This window comes from Parus major, chromosome 1 (assembly GCF_001522545.3).
Source record: "Parus major isolate Abel chromosome 1, Parus_major1.1, whole genome shotgun sequence".
Lineage (NCBI taxonomy): Eukaryota > Metazoa > Chordata > Aves > Passeriformes > Paridae > Parus > Parus major.
Window position 1 is genome coordinate 78012025 of NC_031768.1, and position 21472 is coordinate 78033496.

At 39.5% G+C, this 21472-nt stretch overlaps 1 protein-coding gene across 2 annotated transcripts in view; it reads left to right on the forward strand.

The window, feature by feature from the left end:
* Nucleotides 1-1334: 1334 nt before the first annotated feature.
* Nucleotides 1335-21472, forward strand: part of SLC36A4 (solute carrier family 36 member 4) — an 86344-nt gene continuing 66206 nt past the window's right edge. The window contains exons 1-7 of one of the 2 annotated variants that reach the window (XM_015642762.3): nt 1335-1494; nt 9328-9451; nt 10195-10285; nt 11300-11388; nt 12654-12749; nt 13931-14015; nt 20851-21078. In XM_015642762.3, the coding sequence (XP_015498248.1) occupies nt 9330-9451; nt 10195-10285; nt 11300-11388; nt 12654-12749; nt 13931-14015; nt 20851-21078 (711 nt within the window). In that variant the 5' untranslated portion in view covers nt 1335-1494; nt 9328-9329. Of the gene's footprint in view, nt 1495-9327; nt 9452-10194; nt 10286-11299; nt 11389-12653; nt 12750-13930; nt 14016-20850; nt 21079-21472 lie in introns of those variants that run through there. The other variant, XM_015642785.1, reaches the window with a different exon arrangement.

Here is a 21472-nt window from a genome sequence, read left to right on the forward strand (position 1 = left end):
CTTGAACAAAGTTTGGCATTGTTAGAAACAAAGTAGAATACTGTATAAGTTCTTGACACTAATATTGTAATTAGTGAGTCAGTTCCTTAAATCAATAACCTGCAGTCATGGATTGCCCACTGAGAATCCTTTTCTTAGATAAATTTCTAAATAAATAAATGAAAGTTTGGAGGAGTATTCAGAATACACATAAATTTGACAATTGAAAATGGATGCTTTCCCCACTGGAAATTCTTCATCGTAGATAAACTAATTATTGATATATCTCTGAAGCTTCAGAAGATTGCATTTCTCTTGTGTAGAAAAAAAAAAATCAAATTATTTCATCCTATATTCTCCATTAAAAAAAAAAAGAAAAAAAGAAAAAAAGTTGTTTTAGGAAAGCAGGTGCTGGAAACTTTATTACTTAAGTCAAAATCAGCTATAGATATAGGTAGTCCTGCTGAAGAAATAACTAGCAGGTTATTCTGGGAGCAACTAGCATTAAGTTAGGTTAAGGTGGGGTGTGAGGTTAGTGGCTAATCATCAAGCGTTCAAGCTATAAAGCTCTACTAACTCTTCACACTCAGCCTGGTTTGCAATCTTTGCCGATTACTTATGGCTCAAAGCTTGCAGTGCCCATCCAAAGCCGGGTTCCCCTGCCCTGCCGAGGGCCACCACAGCTGGGGCCGCAGCAAAACCAAGGAGCATCGCTAAGGATGAAAACTATGTCGCGGTTCAAGGAGCGTCTGGACAGTGCTCTTAGTGACATGGTTTAGTTTTAGGCGGTCCTACGTGGAGCAGGGCATTGCAAATCACTTATGGGTCTCTTCCGAGTTGAGGTATTCTACGGGCAGGTGCTGCCGCGCGGCTGCTGCCGGGCCAGGTGGCAGCGGAAGGCTCCGGACCCGCACCAGGAGCGGGCGCCGCCTCCCTCAGCCCGCGCAGGGCCCGCCTGCCCGCCGCGCTCTGCGGTTCGCTCCCTCCGGGCGCATGCGCCGCGCCGGCCGGCTCCACATCGGCGGAAGGGCGAGCGCAGCCCGGCGGGGCGATGGCCGGCGCGGGCAGGGAGGAGCTGGGTGAGGCGACCGAGCCGTGCAGCCCGATGGCGGCGGGAGCGGCCGAGGGGCGGCGGGATGGCGGCTGGCTGCGGGGCGGAGAGGAGGGGGCGTGAGCGCCGGGACTGGCCGCCCAGCCCTTACCCCCCTCCGCTTCAGGAGAGATGGTTCGGCCCACCGGGGATGCGCTGCGGCGCTCAGCGCACCGAGGCGGGCGGGATGAACCATCCCGCTTGGCGTGGGGGTGGGCGGTGCGCTGCGGTTTCTCCGCCGAGCCGGTGCGGCCAGGGCTGAGTTGCCGGGCCGGATCGGCGGCACCGGGGCCGGGCGAGCTGAGGGCAGCGCAGCCGGGGGCTCTGCAAAGCGGCAGGGGCCGCTCCCCCGGGGCGTCAGTCGCACCTGGCTGGCGCTCGGTTTCATGCTGAAGTCACGGCCTCCACCGAAGTTAATGGAAATGGTTCTCTGCGTCGTTAGGCGATGCGTTTTTCTGCCTTGGAAGACTGGGTTGGGGTTTCCTGGGGTGTATGTTTATATATTAGGGGTAATTTATTTATTGTATTTTCTGTACATGAGTCTTTCCACCTGTAAATCTAATTGATGGAGGGCACGTAGATGTTCATCTCTTAGTTTTTTCTGCCCATGGATGGACGAGTTAGCACGTAGCAGGTTTAGTTATAAAGTGTAGTTGGGGCTGGGCTGGACCCATGGGAAATCTCATCTCAGAGCTGTGTTTAGAGAATCACAGAATGGGTCAGGTTGGAAGGGACCGCAGTGGGTTCACGTGGTACAACCTCCCTGCAGAAGCAGGGCCATTCTGGAGCTCATGGCACAGGATTGCATCCAAATGGTTTTTGAGTATTTCCAGAGCGCAACAATCCACAGCCTCCCCTGGGTTACCTGTTCCAGTGCTTGGTCACCCACACTGTAAAGAAGCTCTTCCTCGTGGTCAGGTGGAACTTCTGCGCATCAGTTTCTGTCCATTGCCCTAGTGTTGGCAGCACTGAGAAGAGCCTGGCTACATCCTCTTGGCACCCCCCTTTAAATACTTAGATATATTGATGAGGTCCCCTCTCAGCTGCCTATTCTTGAGGCTGAACAGGCCCAGCTCCCTCAGCCTTTCTTCATAAGAAAGATGCTCCAGTCCCCCAGTCATCCTTTTTTCCCCTGCTGGAAATTTGAGGATTACAGTTCCACTGTAATCTGCAGATTTTGTCCTGTCCAGTGGCAGGACATGATAGAACTTGGAAGACATGCTTCAAATTTTATTGTTCCCAAGGCTGATCCATCTTGCATTGATAGATTGTCACTTTGGAGAAAAGAAATTTTGCTGAAAGAAATTTTAGAGCTTTTTTCCTCCCAGAACTTCACACATCAGACAGCTTTTCTGTCAGAACCCATAGAAACGGAATTTCCTATGGGATTAACTGTTTAAAAATGCAGTTCCACACTTGATAAGAATTCCAAAATCTCTTGCATGGTTCAGTGCTATTGAATAATTAATAAAACTGAAGTCTTGCCTATGTGTTGTCACTTAAGAGTGTGTTAATTGTAGAAATATGTGGCTTGGTCTAGACAGGATAGTGGACTATTTAAGACTACTACTAGTGTCTGTCCAAATAAGTAATCCATTGTGGGCTGAGGTAGAAAGCTCCTCTGAAAGTGTGTAATAGCTATGCAGACCTGTGTGCACTTTGGTTTAATAACTCAAGTGTCCCGTTTTATGAGCCTTCTGGATCCGGCAGTTACAATGCAAAAGCAAACAGCTTGTCCTGCTTATTGAGGGGCATTATCGACTTTCAACATTTGCTTAGAAATAATCATTCTTAAGATTAATACATTCTACCACAAAGCTGAATAAATCTACTTTATTAGTTACAGCCTGTAATGGAGAGAAATAAATTACCTGATATTTATTTTCCAAAGAGAAATAAGAGGAGATTCAAATAACTGCGCAAAGCATAGCCTGGAGTTCTTGACGAATAAAAACAACAAAAGCTAGTGCTCACTTTGACTATTTTGGAAAATGTAATTATTAGTATTTAACAGGAATTTTTAAACCAGAGGAGATTTTACTTTTTAATTTTCAAACTGAATAATATATTTTATTTTGAGCATTTTGTTTGTTTGTTTATTTTATGCCTATTATATTCAACAGGAGTAGCTGTAGTGGAAAATAAAAAGGGACCTGGCTTGTTTATGGTTTAATGGAGTTATCTACTATTTCCCCCTGCAGCTAGGAAAACTTGCAAAGGTTTATCCATCTGGACCAGCACGCCTCTAGCAATACCATTCACAGTTACTTTGTCTTGCTCTGTAATTTCTTTGGAGGTGGTGGAAGCACGTGATGAGTAACCCGGCTGATCATATGTGCTTTGTGGACAAAGCTGTACTGTAGTTAGATGTCTTCTGGAGAAGTGCTGGGAAGGTTCATTGTAGACTAAAGTACCTAAGTATCTAAACAGGTATTTCCTTCTGTGGTTGAGGGAGTAACTGAGCATGACTTTGAAAATAATTAGTGACAATGTTGTCTTTGTAATTTGTCTTGAGAGCCCTGGTTCCGAATGCTGAATTGAAAAGCCTCTCCGCAGCGCAGAGGTAATACACTGATCATCTGTGAACTGAATGCAGTTGCTGGGAACACTGAGCCTCTCCTGTTGTCACAGATGTGGTTGCTGCCAGATATGAATGTTTCTTCTGTGTTAACACTTCAGTGAAAACTCCTTGAATGTGTCTGCTTGTTCATACATCCAGTCACTAACTTTGTCCCGTAAGAGCAGCCAGCCCTGCTTGGTGACAGAAGCTCTGGTATGCCCCCATTATCATGAATATGACTTTCCATAGCCTGTGGGAAAATATTAGCATAAACCTGCATTTTAGGCTAATGTAATGATAATGCGGTGCTGATTTTGTCTTTTTGGAGCAGTCAAAACAGCTGCTTGCTAAATTGAATCTTTATCCCAATTACAGAGGCACCGGGTCACTCTCTCTTTAATAAACACAGTTCACAGTTTGTGAATCTTGGACAGCGTTTCTGGCCCTGTGGGCATGTTCTTGTGTAGAAGCTGACTGAGCAGTGAAGTATGTACAAGACCTCCTTTGCCTACTGCTTTTTGCTGAGCACTTAATATACGCTTGTAGTGGTGCTCCAAAAAGGCCTGCATGTTCCTGCTCCCATAAATGAGTAAAGCCAGCTGATGCAAACAATGGTATGCTGTATGCTATCCCCCAAATCTGTGTATGCTTCTATGTCAAATCCACTTGATTCCATTTGCTGACACTGACTTCAAAAACCTGAAGGGAAAAAAACCCAGGAAATAAAAACTAGACCGTATTGTTAAATTGAATTTGGAAAAGGGGTTTTAGACATGAATTTGTCTGGGGCGTGACCTTCTCCAAAGGAACATTAGAAGATTGTACTTAGCGTTTATTTTTAAAATCTCCTTTAGGTTGCTATGCCTGTCTGGCAAACTGCTTCATTCTTTTGTGAATGTTTCTTCCATGAAATAAAAATGATGGAGATGGGTTTTATCTCCTGTGGTTCAGTTAAATTTGGAAGTGTTAATTGCTTGAGCAATATAGAAGAATTGACTAAAATTCTTGGTGAAAATTAATTTCTTTGTTGAACTTTTGAACCAGGTGTTTTCTTCAGTGTGCTTGAAAAGCTTGGGAATTAAGTAAAATTTAGTAACAGTTCAAACGTTTCTTTAGCGGTATGTCCCTAAGTGTTGGCAAGATGCTGGCAAATTCTAGGGAATAGAAAAGTACATGTGAAGATACAAAATTGGAAATAGTAGTCATAACAATTTCAACACTACGGATTTAATCTCACTGTATAACGGCTGATTAGTGATTGAAATTTGGGTCTTTGAGGATACAGTGTTGACATTTATGCATGATTATAATGTGATGTGTAGCTGTAATGAATCAGAGATTTATCTCTCCTGTGGCTAAGGAATTAGTTTCAACATTGCAGTGATAATGCTGGGAGAAGTTGTAATGCACTTTGTGTTGCTTTGGTTGATAGCAGCAGTACTTGCAGAGCTTCCTAGCACCCTGCTTGCATGGGTGTTCACAGAAGAAAGCAGAAACAATGTCAGTTTAATTAGCTGTTAAAGACAATCAGAGGACAGTATTTGGTCTGAAAAGATTTTTGTGGGGGAAAAAGGAGAAAAGAAATTAATTTTGGGTGATGGAATGACAGGGCTGAAAATTGGCTGGTGCTTTGTCTAAGTGAAAACAAAAGGGTGTGCAGAAATGAGTTTCCTTATTCTTATATATATGATAATGCAAAATTTTCAGTGAGTTCCATGGCTGAGCACTGGGTTGGATTATTCATAGTGTGTTTGAATGCAGCCAAGACAGTTTGGTGGAGCCTGGATCTAATGTTGGCTGAGGTGTGCTCTGCACCATGTGCTTTGTGAGAGCAGCCAGACATCTTCATCTCTGATTCAGGTATGACATGCATAGACTATTCTTGTGCTGCAGTTTGAGATTGTATTTGAATTGCACATACAGGACCTTTGTAGGAAGGAATCAAAGTAAATCTGGGTATTCAGTGCCAGTTTTCTGGCAGTGACTGTGAATGTTCCAGAATAATTAATTTCAAGCTCGATGCAAGTATGCAAAGCTCAAGCGTTTTTGTCTCATGTGGTCTAGACTACAAGTTTGGAGCCATTAAATGTGGATGTTACACAAACCTGGATGTCACTTTGGGTATGAACTCTGGAACTCAGCCACATTATTCCAACAGTAGAGCTCTATTTTCAAATGAAAACCAGTGCTTAGAAAGACACATGGTCCAAACCTCCCATTAATATCTCAGTACCACTACTGTTTATAGGTTCACATGTTTAGGCCAAAACTGTACAGCAGTCATGGGATGAAGGAGGAATGATGAGGAAAAGAAGCAATTTAAGAGCATTTTTATGGCTAGGATAGAGACCAGATAGCATTGTTGGAATGTTTTATATAATGCAGTATTTCAGAGGAACCTGTAGTAAGTCATATCCTGTATAGTTATGGCAGTGTGAGTTGATGATATTGCTGTAGCCCATATTTTAAAACTAATAGAATTTATTCTCAAGTGCATTATTGCATTAGAATAGAAACAGCAAACTCCCTGCCTTAGTGTGCATATTGGAAATGGATATTCTTGTGTCTAATTTAAGCCATTTCTGAGAAAGTGGGTGAATGGGGCAGTGGGACAGTGATAACAATAACCCTGAGATGACTAGATGGCTTTAAGCATGGGAAATGACTTCTCAGAAGAAAAGTAGCTTGTGTTAGGAAAATTTTTATTGCTTGAAAGATGAGGTGAATGATTATGTCTAAATCTATTCTTAAAGGACTACCTTTGTGATTAGAAGATGGGTCAGGAAGTTGGGAGAGAAAGTAAAATGGGATGTCTAAATGAAGTTCAGAGTCTTCTGTATGTCATCTGGTTGCATGGTAAACAGTATAGATGTGTGTGTATATACCAAACAGTCCAGTCTCAGGTTGTCATGAAAGAAGAAAATTTTACTTTTCTCCCTTGACGGAGCTGTTGCTGATACTTAACAAAGCTGTTGGTCCTATGTGTTATGCTGGTCCCCTGCTACTGCTAAGTAAGAGCCTTACTTGCTGCATGTTGGCATTATTGTTTGGCATTATGAAGAGCGTCCTACAAAAGGTGATGGAGACAAAACTGGAAAATTAATTAAATTATTATTTCATTTCTATGTTGTTGAATTTCACATGATCATACACTTGTGGTTTGGCTTGTTCCTTCAGATTGTTAGTTTAGAATCAATACTTTAAAGAATGAAAATCAGTCTAATCAATTGCTAACTGGGTGAAACTTCCTGTTCCTTCTGATCCCCAAGGAGGCAAACTTTTACTCCAGAACTAGAGTATGTAGGACTTTGTGAGCATCAAATAAGCCCAGCAGAGGCTCAGAGCTGAGGGGGAATATGGTCAAGAACTAGTCAGCACAATGCTGTGGGAGCAGAGGGAAGGAACTTGGTGATCCTTCTTTTGATCAATTCATAGACTATGTGCCTTATAGAAAAATCTGGTCAAGTCCATCATGACTTGTATAATTACAATATCACTCAGTATAAATTTGCTTTACAGTGTACTTTCTGGTTGAGTCTCTGACCTCTGATTTTTGCTCTGGACTGGGCGTCTTTGGTTCTGTCAAGTGCTTTTGTTATTGGCTTTCAAATTTTCAGACATGAAATTTTGACAACCCTTTGGTGTTTTCAGGAGAGTTTGAGCTATATAATTTAATTTTAATGACTTGGACAAGTTGTCTTCTGCTTTGTGAGACTTTTACACTTGTTCTATAGTTCTTTTTTAGAAGTTGTTTAGCATTAGCTTCAGTGCCCTGTTGGTGGGTTAGACATCTCCAGGGCTTCATGAAAACCTTAATGATTTGTTTAATAACTGTGGCGGGTTGACCCTGGCTGGATTCTGGGTGTCCATAAAAGCTATTCTATCACTCCCCTCCTTAGCTGGAGAAAATATAATAAAATGTTTGTGTGTGGGTTGAGAAAAGGACAGGAAGAGATCATTTGCCAATTACAGTCATGGGCAAAACAGACTCTACTTGGGTAAATTAGCTGAATTTCTTATCAGTCAAATCAGAGCAGGGTAATGAGAAATAAGAATAAATCTAAGAAAACCTTCTACCCATCTCTCCATTCTTCCCAGGTTCAACTTCACTCCTAATTTCTCTACTTCCTCCCCTCCAGTGGTGCAGGGAAGTGGGGAATGGGGACTGTGGTCAGTTCAACACGTTTCTTTTACTCCTTTCTCCTCAGTGGGAGTACTCCCACATTCTCCTCCCATGGGATAAAGTCTTCCAGAAATAGTTCCAGTGTGGGTCACAATAGGGTCACAAATATGCCAGCAAACCTGCTCCAAACTTAGACTCTTCTCTCCTTGGGGTCACAGGTCCACTGCTTCATTCCAGTGGGCTTCCCTTGAGGTCACAACCTTCTTTGAGCATCCACCTGCTCCACTGTGGGATCCTCCCAGGGCTGCAGGTGGATCTCTGCTCCACCATGGGCTGCAGGGGCACAGCTGCCTCACCATGGGCTGCACCAGGGGCTGCAGGGGAATCTCTGCTCTGGTGCCTGGAGCACCTCCTGCCCCTCCTTCTGCACTGACCGTGGGGTCTGCAAGGTATTCCTCTCACATGTTCTCAATCCACTCTCCCGCTGTAGTTGCTCAGCAGGTGTTTTTTCCCTTGTTAACTATGTTTTTGCAGAGGTGCTGCCACCATCCCTGTTGGGCTTGGACTTGTCTTGCAGCAGATCTATCCTGGGAGCAACTGGCATTGGCCCTGTTAACACTGGGGAATCTTACAGCGGCTTCTCACTAAAGCCACTCCTGTAGCCCCATCACTACTAAAACCCTGACACACAATGGCCGTGTTATAATGTAAATATAAATGTGGTGTGGTTTATTTTGGGTTAGTTTATTTTTAATATAAAATGATAACATCACAGGGATGTTCAAGGATTTCTCTTTTTGTTTGGTGAAAGTTACGGAACTTGAGACTTATTCAACATATTTTCTGAATGGATGCTATAGTAGGCGAGTGTAGGGTAAATAATCTTTTTGCTCTTGGCAGGATTTGCTTTGCTTAACTGTAGTAATTTAAAATGGTTATAATTTCCTCAACATTAAACTGGCATAAGCTGTTAGTTTTGCCTGAAAGGCAATTTTGTTCACTACTGACTGCTTGCTCTTACTTGGTGCTGTTATTTAGCTGGAATTTTATGCTACTTTAAAAGGTGCACAAAATTGCAGCTTTCAAAGCATGCAACCCGATTCCTGTATTTTGGTTCTTTCTTCAATGAATGGAGATGCTTTCTGTGATATATGTCTTACCTCTCTGAGTGCAGACCTAGTGTTTAATTCTGAAAGAGCTACCAGTGGTTAAGATGAATCTCACGCTTTTGTAATGATGGATGACTTTTCTGTTTTGCTTCATGTTGCATTAGCTTGCAAAGTGAATTAAACCAGTGACATTTTCATGATAGATAGTTGCTTTTCTCAATGAAAAACTGTAGTGTTTGGTAGTAATAATAATAATAATAATAATAATATTAATAATAATGAGATAGTGTGCCACTTTAAAGAAAGAGAATATCCTAGGCAAACTTGTGCTCTATATATCTGCTTAAATCATCTTTGTAGTTAGGAACATTTTAATACCCCATGGCATGGGAAGTTTGAATCATGTTTTACTTCTGAACTGTAAGCTTGTTTCTAATACTAATGTAGTGTTAACTGTATTGTACAGGCATGGAAGTAATGAAGCCTTTAATTGATGAAGAAGACTCAGATGGCATTTCAGATGAAGAGCATGAAAATGCTTTCCTGCCAGTTAAGACGCACTACCAGCTTGATAATGAAGAAGGCATTACGTATGTGTTAATCTTAAATATCAGCTTGCACAAATTTCTTGCCTCTGACTTGTTTCTTATGAGCAGTTTTCTGAACTCTGAAGGGGTCTTCTTGCACCGACAGAACAATTTTGTGGTTTTGCATAAGTACTTTGCATAATTCTTCCCAAAGCAGTCCATTTTGAAGTAGGTTCTCATTTCTTTTGAAGGTAATAATGTACAGGCTGTAAAATATTTCAAGGTTCCTACTTATAAAGTGGTTAGGCTACTCAAAGTCCAACAAGCAATGTTTTAAAAATATTTTGAGAGAATCTGGATATAACCTGTTTTGAAAGTTTAATTAGAAAAGCTTGTAAATGTTTTTTTTTATTCTTTTTTTCTTTGGATAAAGCTTTGGCTGACAGAATTGTGATTTGCAGCTGATGATTGTTTTGAATGTTGTAAGTTTTAAAATAACATTGATGAAACTTGGTTATTTTGAGTCTGAGGCAAAAGAGCTATGAAATTGCTGTGAAATTAACATTTCACAAGTTGGAGTAAAGAACTGAAGATCAGACTTTTGTGTTCTATTTGAGAGTGCTTACATGTAAGGACAAATAAAATCATTATTTGAATGTGCTGCACTTCTTTTAAAATAGCTGGACCACTATAAATTGTAACTTGAAACTTGAAATTTATCACTTTATTATAGACAAAGAGTGTGGTTTTGTTTTTTCCCCTCTACCCCATGTATGTGTATTTCTAATGTGATATTTTATCCTCAGGTTTATGCAAACACTGACTCACCTCCTCAAGGGAAACATTGGAACTGGGCTTCTCGGTCTTCCGCTTGCAATAAAAAATGCTGGCATTGTGGTAAGAATTCTTTTTTTTATAGACTAGAACAATTATCCAGAAAGATTTACAGATACATATCGTGAAAAATTTAAATCTCAATACTTCTTATTTGTAACTGCCATATTAATAGAATTGTGTCATTTCTTCTCTTTAGTTTGGGGAAATCAGTACTGAAGATTAAGATTTTATTGTTTTAAAGAAAATTACTACTTCACCCTGAAGACTTCATTGCATGAGTTGCATTTTTGCCTAGCCAAAGTATTTTTCTGGCCCAAACAAAAAGTTTGCCAGAAAAAAAGAAATATTATTATTTACTCAGACTTCTGTGATGTCTCATGGGAATTGTTTCTATGGGGTTGTCTTACCTTTGTACAGACTTCTCTAGAGACAGATTGTATGTGTTAGGATGAAGTGTCAGCTTGTTAAATTAATCTAGTGTTTCTACAGAAATAGGGTATAGCCCAGGTTGTTTATACCTGGTAACAAACAAACCTGCATTTCCTAGGGCAGGGGAAATTTAATAAAATGAAATTTTCACCTTATGACTAAATAATCCTGTCATTCCATAGTATGGGTTGTTCAGTTTGAGAGTGATAGTTACATGTGGGTAAGGCAAGTTACTTCTGTGAAAACTCCTGGTCAAGCTTCTATTCTGAAACAAATTATTTAATTTGATAGTTATCTGTAACTTGTAACTCCTACTGTCATTGCCACTATCAAGTGATTCAAACCACTGAATTGTGCAGTCTATGCAGTCTTCTTTCTTGACAAACTTTTTTGGCAAGTGAAACAGAAGAGTGAAGTACTCATTTGGTACTTACAGCTTGATCACCCCTGAATAACCTTAAGTAGTGAACTGAAACTAAGGGATGACATGAAACTTCAGCAGCAACACCCTGCTGTGGGGTAAAAAAGTTTAATTATTTATTGCTACAATGTGAAGTTTTTTTCATGTGAAGATTTTTCCCCATCATATTTTCATGAAAATTTCTGTATCTCCTGTGTCATTCCTTTTTTTTTTTTCCATACCAGGTTGGACCAATCAGCCTTGTGTTCTTAGGAGTTATATCTGTTCACTGTATGCACATCTTGGTACGTTGCAGCCACTGTCTGTGTCAGAGGTAAATGTGGAACTACTCATTCAGTTGCTGAGTTGAAGTATTTATTTTTTTTTTTAATTCCTCTTTTTTGTGTGTGATTTTTGGTGTACAAAATATTCTGGTGCTGTAGCAGTTTCTACTGTCAGTTTAGAATCTTCTGAAATTCTTAGTGTGCACCTAGTAATGATAGCTATGCTTTGTGCAACACACTGAAAAAACACATTTGTTCTCTGCTCATACACAAAATGAGGTTGGTTTAACTTGTGTTGCCCAGTACCTTCTTCCCTGCTGGCAAATAATCAGGTCTTTCTCATTACAGTTTTAATTGCTTGCTTTCAGTCCTTCTTTATATTCATAGAGCTTCTGAGTCTTCACAGCTTTGAAAAATGTAAATAATTAATGAATACCTAGTTTATAAGTACTTTATAGGAGTAAAAGATAAACTAATAAATAACTGTTAATGTCTTCTATGATTATATGTGAGCTTTGTCTCTGAATTGTGGCAACTTAATCCTTTGAAGTAGTAGTGCTGAAGGAATGTGTTAAAGTGATGCTACTGATGAGATAAATATAAAATATTCCTCCAAGTGAGATGTGCAGTACTGTGGGGAAGCAGTTACTCATATTTGACTGACAGAGTATTTTGATTAATAGTGACTTTCATTAAACATTTTTATTGTACTGTCAAGTGTTAAAGAGAAGCAGTGGGAGGGTCTCATGTTTGAAAGTACAATGAACTTTTTAATCACAAAACTATTAATGTCCCTGTAGCTGGAAAATCTATTTTACCAGATTAATATGATACTGTACTGTGAATGGACCCTGTCATTCCTGAATTTTTCCTCAGCAGTTTTGAATAGTCTTTAAAGTTGATGACCGAAATAAGATCATTGAATCAATTGTGATTAACTGCTTGTGCAGCAATCGTTGAATTCTGTTTAAGTTCTTTGTGACTTTTGGATTTGAGATTAATTTCTTAAGCTCATACAACAAGAATATGATTGTGGAGTAGTTTATCAAAAAAAACCACCTTCTTTTGTAAGAAACTCGTTTAGTACTGTTGAACTGGGTGACACAATACTGTGTTTCACATGCTTGTGAAGTGCTAAATAGCACTTCCTGGGGTAAAGAAGCTCAAACTATACCTCTGAAATTCAGCAGTAGCAGACTGTTGCCACAGGTGACAACTTGTTATAATCATGGAAGACCAACAGTATTTTCAGAGTAGGGTTCTAGGTCCTCATAGTTTCTGGTAACTCTGTTTTTTCTTCACTTTTTGATTTCAGGGTGAAGAAGTCCTCCTTGGGATACAGTGATACAGTTAGCTGTGCAATGGAAGTAGGGCCCCTAGCTCCTCTTCAGAAACGAGCTTCCTGGGGCCGGTAAGGTTGAACTAGAATTTAATTGAGTAAATTCATTTTTAAAAGTTAATGGCGGCACTTGGACTGATTAGGAGATTCCATTTTTCTAAGATTTTACCTTCCTTTAAAATGCTTTTATGCAGTGTTATTTCCTGCTGCCAGCTGATAATGGTGAGATGGGAGGATGTCTGTTGTATTAGACATTTCAGTTTTCAGTTCTACTACTCTACAAGAGGTCTGAGGTAAAAGAATTCTGTTTAGCAGTATAGGAAGAGATGTGTTGTAACCAGAAATGCATTTGTTGTCTCATGCAGTGAAGTAGTTTAAGTTTTCATTCTCTTTTCCCAACATTTTTCTGCATTGCAGGTTAACACTGCAAATGTAACTTTAATGTGTGTGTTCTGAGGGGAAGCGAAACAATTCTTTGGTTCCTGTTTAAATATAACATACAAATAATAGAGAAATATTTACTATTTTTAAAATAAGGACATGAAGATATAAATGGCTTGTTGTGTCTGTTAAATATTTTATCACTCTTTTACAAAAAACCACAATAATTTTTCTTTGCCATCTGCTGCTGTTTGTAGAGTTTGTGATATGACGGTACAGCAGTGAAATTGTGAATCTGAAACAGACATGTTGCTCACCATTAATTTAAAGTGGTTTTTACCTCACTCGTGGAAGAATTTTTATATTCCTGTTACTTTCAAGGATGCAGCATCTTGCTAGTGAGCTAGTGTTTTAAGATGTGTTGTGATGACTTCATGGGATGGCAGTAGAGCTCAATTAGAGGTAAAATTGGTTTGTTGTGATACATAATGACAATTTTCTATTGCACCAAACAGTTACAAGCCTCAAAAGGGCAATTGGGTCTCCAGAGACTCTGTGCTGCAGCAAATCCATTCTCTGGGGCAGATCTCTGTTCTGTGCTTGACTCTAGCAGAGTTTCATTACAGTTTGTCTTCAGGCCACCATTGTGTATCATTTTTTTCAAAAACAGTCTGAGCCACAGTGTTATTTCAATGATCACCATGTTCTTTTGCCATAGGAGGAACCTGTACTGCACTGCACAGGCACAGAGATTAATGTGGCATTTGAGTCTAGCATTTTGACTGCTCTAAAAAGGAGCAGTAATTGCATATTAGGTAGCAATGGGATAATTGTATCTTAAGTATAATGTATGTTTGTTTTTTCTTCCTTAGGTATATTGTAGACTTTTTCCTAGTGATAACACAGCTGGGATTTTGTGGCGTTTATGTTGTGTTCTTGGCAGAAAATGTGAAACAAGTGAGTAATGCTGCCATATGGAAGTAGTTACAAGTTGAGATTCATTTTCCCTCACTTTTATTTCCTATAAAGCTTTTGGTTTAAAAGGGGCAGCGGGCAAGGTGAACTTCAGATCTTGTGAATTTACACTTGTGAAAGTGTATATTTCCTTCTGATTTGTTTGTTGAGTTTAAAAATTAATTGTGGAAATTATGGAAAATAAGGCATAAAATGGTGTAGGAGCCAGTTGTCCCAGAATTTATTTTTTTTTTTTTGCTAGGCTTTCTGCTGACTTCCTTTTTTTCTCCCCAAACTCCTGGGCATATTTTATCCTTTTCATGTAACTGGATTTTTTATTTTTTTTTTTTTGGTTCTTGTTTAGTCCCTTCTATTCACAGAATCCACTGTATCTAAATGAATCCTGATTTTTGTTCCAAAAAATGCCTGACATTGACATTTCTACAGCTTCCTCACTAGTCAGTTCCAATGCTTTCTTTATCTGTTAGGCAGCTGCTTCTTTGTAGAAGCTTCAGATTTCTTACTGATATTGTAAGTTCTTTATTTCATGTTCTAGCCATAAGTAATTTACTCTTTTCTATTTGTGGATACCTTTTATATTTTTGAATATTTTTATCCTGTCTCCCGTTTATCTAATAGAAGGGAGACATGATATAATCTTAAAATTCTTTTGCTTTTCTGTGAATGCTTTGAGTTTGGTCACATCTCTTTCTTTCAAGTTTTATCCCTGAAGTTGCTTAAGTCAACTAAACATTGCAGATGGATCACCACAACCACAAATGCCTTTACACATCTAAAGCAACCCCAAACCTTTCAAGAAAACCCAAATTTCTTCCCTACAGCCATCCATCACTGACAAAAGCAAACAAAACCATGCCTATCACTTTTGTGACAGCTTCTTCTGCTTAAATTCCACTGTTTTGTCTCTTGCTCTCCAGTCCTTCTAAGCTCTTTCTCATAGGAGGATTCTGTTGATGGGGTCCTGGGGGATGTCAGTCCTTCCTTGGGGCACACTTGGCAGTTGCAGTCAGCAGTTTGTGTCTGAGCACATGGTTCATGGAGGGTCAGCCAGCACAGGGTGGGTGCTCAAACACAGGCATGTTGAGCTTGTGGTGCTCTCTCTTCCATGGGCTTTTTGCAATTCCAGGACTCTACCAATGTGCTCTGCTGTGTTTTCTGCTCAGGAGACTATGGTTAGTCAGTTGTCATAAAGCTTAATGACAAGCTCTGGATCTGGGCCTGTATCCATACAAGCACTGATGAGGCAGCACGTTGAGTTCTATGTCCAGGTCTGGGCCCTTCACTTTAAGAAAGACATTGAGATACTGGAGTGAGTCCAGAGAAGGGCAGTGAAGCTGAGGAAGAGTCTGGAGAGTAAGTCATATGAAAAGTGACTGAGGGAGCTGGGGGTGTTAAATATGGAGAAAAGGAGGCTCAGGAGTGACCATTTCACTCGCTGCAACTGCCTGACAGGAGGGTGCAGCCAGGTGGGGGTTGTTTTCTCCCAGGCAGCCAGCGACAGGATGAAAAGACATAGCCTGAAGTTGTGCCAAGGCAGGTTAAGGTTGGGCATCAGAAAGCATTTCTTCATGGAAAGGGTCGTTAAGCACTGGAACAGACTACATGGGGAGGTGGTGAAGTCACTCTTCCTGGAGGTGTTCAGGAAACAGCTGGACGTGGCACACAGTGCCATGGTCTAGTTGACAAGGTGATGACTGGTCAAAGGTTGGGGTCTTGTGGGTCTTTTCCAACCCAAAAGTTTCTGTGACTGTCTGATTCTGTGTATGTTCCTGTGAGTAGCTAAGTGAGGAATAAGGCTGCTGAGCATTAATTGTCCGTATGGATTCTTGCTCTACCCATAAGGCAGGCAACAGATGTCTTGGCATAGCTTACCTTAATTTAATTTAGAAAGAAGGGTGTCCCCTTGGACAGTTAGCACATTGCTTGGTTTTTTCATCCCATTGTGGATGAGTATTTATATTGTGTTTAAGAAATGTTCCAAGTTCTATGGATGAAGATCTGTCACAATGAGGCAAATTTGTGTATTTGGAAGTTGGATACTCTGTAATTTGTATGTTGTGAGGGGGAAAAAAAAATCCCAGCCTTTAAAACTGTACACCTACTGTCAGAATCTATTGTTAAAGCTAAAAATACTGCCTGATGTTCTTTTGCTGGCCTTCTGAAATGAGATCTTTAATGCATGCTTTGTAATGTAAGTTTAAATTAAAGCCTTTCTTATCAAATACTTTCCTGATCAACTGTTTATGTATGTGCTGTGGCCTTAGACAAAATGTGAGACTGAATACTTGCTGACCTTGGCTTTTGTAGATTTGGAAAAAAATAAAACAACCTAAGATGTTTTTCAGGAAACTGTGCTTTGTTGAGGAAAAATTGAAAGGTCTTACAGGAAGGCAACTGCTGCAAAAGAAGTAGCTGCAGAGACCTATAACATGGACCCTGTGGATGGGTGGATTAACGTTATTAGCAGTTTAGAAGTTCCAGTTGCACATGTACTTGAATTGGACTGCCCTGTACTTGCTCTTCTGTGAGGGAGAAGTCTGATTTCTTCCTGGCAATTTTCTATTGCAGAAATCAGTCCTGTAGAGGGCACCAAAGAACAAAAATTGGTATGCCTAAATTTCTAATGATTTAGGGTAGTGAAAGGATGAGGAAGGTGAACAGAGGGAGTGAGGGGTGGGAAGGAGAGAACTAAGATAAAGGAAAAGCACAGTAAAAATACTACTAATTACTAATTGGCACACATTGACCAATACATTTGCATTATAGTCTGTTCTTTGCTTATCATATTTGCATGTTGGTGTGTGCAAATTAAATCCATCATATCTGGTGAAAACTTTTGCTGAGATTTTTCTGCATTACATTAGCATTTCCCAGACACTGTGCTGCAAGATCATATTTTCACTTATATTGAATAGCAAGCCAAGCTTTTCCTAAGGAATATTTTCCAGGAGCACCAAAGAAACTTAGACTGGGAACAAAAGGTCTGGTTAACTCTGACAGGATGTAGTAAGAGGCTTATGGGTGAAAGTGTTTCAGATTGTAGAAGAACAGTAAAGCTGAAACACAAATCTTGAGGACTGACTGCAGCAAAGCTAGGGAAGGAACACACAGGAATAGGAAAAACAACCTGTGCACGAAAGAACATGGTCCCCTTTCATACTGTAGTTGCTTTGCATTTCCTGCTTTGACAGCAAAAGACCCAGTGTCAAGAGTCTTGGCATTTCATAGAGTCATGGAATTGATAAGCTTGGTTTTGCAAAGATTCTTATCAAGATCAACCAGTACTGCCACGTTCATTAATAAACAATGTTCCCAAGTGCAACATCCACACATTTCTTGAGCACTTAAAAGGGTGATGATCCCAAGACTTTTCCTGGACAATTTCCTCCAATACCTGACCACCCTTTTTAGTAAAGGAAAATTCATCAGCTTTCTCATGTATATTTGCTGAGTTCCCTGGAAAAGTTTGCTGATAAAGCTAAGAGAAGAAAACACCTTCTTGCTTTTTATGAACATTTTTTAAGATCTTTAGCACCTTGAAGATGACCCGTCAGTAGCATACTATGTAGTGGAATTCTGATTTATTTTACATTTTTTTAGGGAAAAACGTCACAAAACTTTGGAAATTGTGCTTAGTCATAAAACTGGATGTGTTAAAAATGCTGCAAAGTACAGTATTAAGTTGTAATGAAGTGCCAGAACTAAATGGACTGTGATACATTTATTTGGCCTGTTCATGCAAAATTGCAGGGTTATAATACAGTCTTTATCTCTCTGATAACATAATGATTTTGTCCCAGATCTGGCCTCGTGTATTGCACTAGCTGTTGCTCTGAGTTGAGTAAGGAAGAAATTAGGAGGAACCAGTGAGTTCAAGGACTGCTGTTTTGAGCTCACTAGATGTTGAAGAGTTCATAAAATTGCGTGACAGAGTGTAGTTTGGGATACAGGCAAGGAAACAGTAGTCTCAGTTGAAGAGACTAAGGAAATGGAATTATTTCTTGCTTCTGAGATAGTTCCTGTAAGAAGGAAGATTGTTCATTGGTTCAACTGAATTTTTTGCAGCCTCTATTTGTGCATTAGTTTTCTGATTGGAGATGGAACTTGATATCTAGGTTTGCACTAGTGTTTGATCTTCCTGGATTCAGCGGAAGCAGGTTATGTTATGCTTAGGCTGTGTAAATGAGTGAAAAAAACTGTTTCAGACATCACACCAGTATGGTAAATTAATGCTTGAGTAACTGAAGTAATTCCTGATGAAATCCTGTGCCTGGGGACATCATTATGCTTACTGATTTCAGTGGCTATGTGCTTCCTTTCTAAAACCATAATGATATTTCCTCATGTGGTTTGGGGGAGTGTTTGAGACCAGATCATGTTACTTCGTTCAGGACAAAGACACTTACATAGAGTGTGTGCTGCTCTTGGCTCAGCATGACTGCCACATGAAGAAGTGCACTAGCAGAGAGCAGCAGGGGGTTGAAAACAATTATTGTCCAGAATACAAATCTGAGACTAGGTTAGATAGAAAATGTGTCATAGTCCATCCTAACACAATCAGCAGTCAATTTGCACGGAACTAAACAGCGCATGAAAAAGTATAAAACCCCCAGATTCTTCCTGCTGCTTTATATTTTGGTACTTTTGGAACAGTTTTAAGTGTTGTTTGATTAATTTTTAAAAGTAGAATTTAGCAGAACACTTTCAAAGTCATGGTGATGTTAGCCATCACCTGAAAAAGTTGGTATAATCTCATCATCATTAGAGTTTTTCTTTGCTATTCTGCTGTCAGATCTCTCACAGCCAGTTGCTCCATTTTAAGAGGGAGAATAGTGATCTTTACTTTCTTTAACTTCTGCATTTTACTTTCCAACTCAGCTTTCTTCTACCTGTCAGTAACTTGTGCCTGTTTGTTTAGTTCTTCCACAAGATGAACCCTTGCTGAATCTTATCTGGAGTGCCTCTTCTGAGTTAATGTATAGGATCCCTATTTACACATTTCAAAATCCACCTTTGCAGGATATTTTCTCTCGTCTTGTCTAGGCCCATAAGTGGCACTGCTCTGACTGGTGTTGTTAGAGCTGCTCTCTTGATACAAAGTTGATTTAAAGGTATATATGTCCACAAAAGAGAACAAACTGCATCCTCCTGTGTATTTTTATCAGTATAACTGTGACCATGAGTCTGAATTTGTATATGATGAGAGAGCACTAGATGCCACCTGTTAAAGTGAAAGGTCTAAAGTGCTTGTTCTGTATTTCTGTTTTAAGTATGGTGGGAAAGCTGGAAGCTTCCACAGAGAGCTTAACTTCATGTGGCATTAGGGAAGTGATTTGGTTAAGTGTTTGACTTATTACTTGGCAAAGATGAGTTATTGTAACTGTGTTAATTTGATTTAAAATGTAATTAGAACTTCTTTGTAGCTTTCTAAAAACAGTATCTTTATGAAAACTAACAGATGTTAAATATCTTGCAAGTGACACTTGAGATTCTTGTAAGGTAGAAACCATCAGTGTTTCCATAATGACCAGTGATGTTCTCAAATAAAGTGAGATTTCTGGAAAGCATGCAGTTGCAGAATTGTATCATTTAGCTTTCCCTTTTTCACTGTGGGGAAAAAAAAAAAAAAGGAAGTACAGTGCTTTTGGTTGCAGACAGAATAGTTTTAAGTTAATTCACTCTCCCTGAATTTGTGGATTGTTTGAAACAATGGAAATCAAGCGAGTTTTTTCAGTTATATGTCAGTTTAGCAGTTTTGTTTGTCTCTGTGCTATAAGGATTTTTTTTTCACTGTCTAGGTATCTTTTGGTAGCCATCAAGCCAAAGACTTTATGCAGCATGAGCAAATTAAGTACAGTCATAGGCTAATTTGTAAGATGGTGAATGCAATGGTAGAGAAGGAAAGGGTACCTAAGGGAGACAGCATGATGAGATTTAAAATGAATTGAACTGTTCTCATTTTGCAGTGAGCAGAATAACCACCAGCTCTGGATATTTTGATTGTGGTGTGCACACAGCACAGATGGCTGTGTACATTTCCACAAAACAAATTTTTGGCAGTTGCAGCCACACTCACTTCTTCCCAAAAGAGAATCATGAATAGTCTCAAACTCAATCTTCTGATTTGCACTACAGGCAACTATTGTAATGTTATGTACAAAAAAACCCAATGCACTTTCACATTGTGTACAACTTTTAATTTATGGGCATTAGTTTATATCAGTTTATTAGATATAGGACTCTCAATTCTGTCGAGATCATGGTTTTTAAAGTTGAGTTAATGTTCATTAATAAAAAAGTGAAGAGTGAAAAAAATTCATTTGAACTAAATGAAAGACAGGCATGTTCATATTCTAACATTATTTTGTATGTATGCTGCTATGATGTGCATAGTGAAGGCATAAGGTTGTTAGGCACTGAACTCAGGTGCAATAGCATTTTGTAATATAACCCCCTTATACTCCCTAGAAAAATTCAAACTCTTTAAGATTTAGGCCCAGATCTGTCTGGCTTGCTTCCAGTTTACCAAACTCTCCCTTTCTGATAAACTGCATGTGTGGATTTCCTCTTTAGTCAGTGGTGGGATAATGGTGCTTTCAAGCCCCAATTTAATAATTTGCCTTAAGTATGAAACACTTGCTGGAAGTTCCTTGTCTTCCCCTCTGCACTGAGAGTACGCGTACAGGGATCTCAAAATTCCTGTCACTCACCAGGTAAAGCAGAGAGACAAACTTCCCTATAGGAGAACAGCAATGTGACCATATACTCACTGCTGCCACTGTTTAACATGTTTGTTTTGTTTTTTATTTTAATAAAGGTCCATGAAGGATTCTTGGAAAGTAAGATTGCTCCTATGAATGCTAATACCACTGGCAGTTCCTCTGAGAAAAGGAATACTGATTTACGAATATACATGCTGTGCTTCCTGCCTTTCCTGGTCCTCCTGGTCTTCATTCGTGACCTTAAGAGCTTGTCCTTGCTTTCATTGCTTGCCAATCTGTCCATGGCTGTCAGCCTGGTGATTATTTACCAGTATATTGTTAGAGTAAGTATAAAAAAATTTATTACCTGTTTTTTTTTCAGTGTGGCAAGTTAGGTTTGTTGAATGTGGCAGTTGGTTTCTGATAGATACATACTGACTGGCAATTTATGAAAGGCAGCATTATCTTGTATTTGAGGCATCTTAATTTAAGGTAATAAAAATATGTATTTTGATGATTGGGAAGTGGAGGATGGGGAGAAAGGCAATGAGAAATATAAGCTGGGCAAGGAGGCAGGAGAAGTTATGAAAAGAAAAAATTGGGTAAGATAGTAATTAATCATTCTGCAGAACTTTGTCTTGTATTAAAGGGATGTTCTTTTAGTGTTGCTCACAGTTATAAAGAATATCTGTGCAGTATGAAAGCAGGTTAGAAAGAGCAGTACACTGAGGAGTTTGC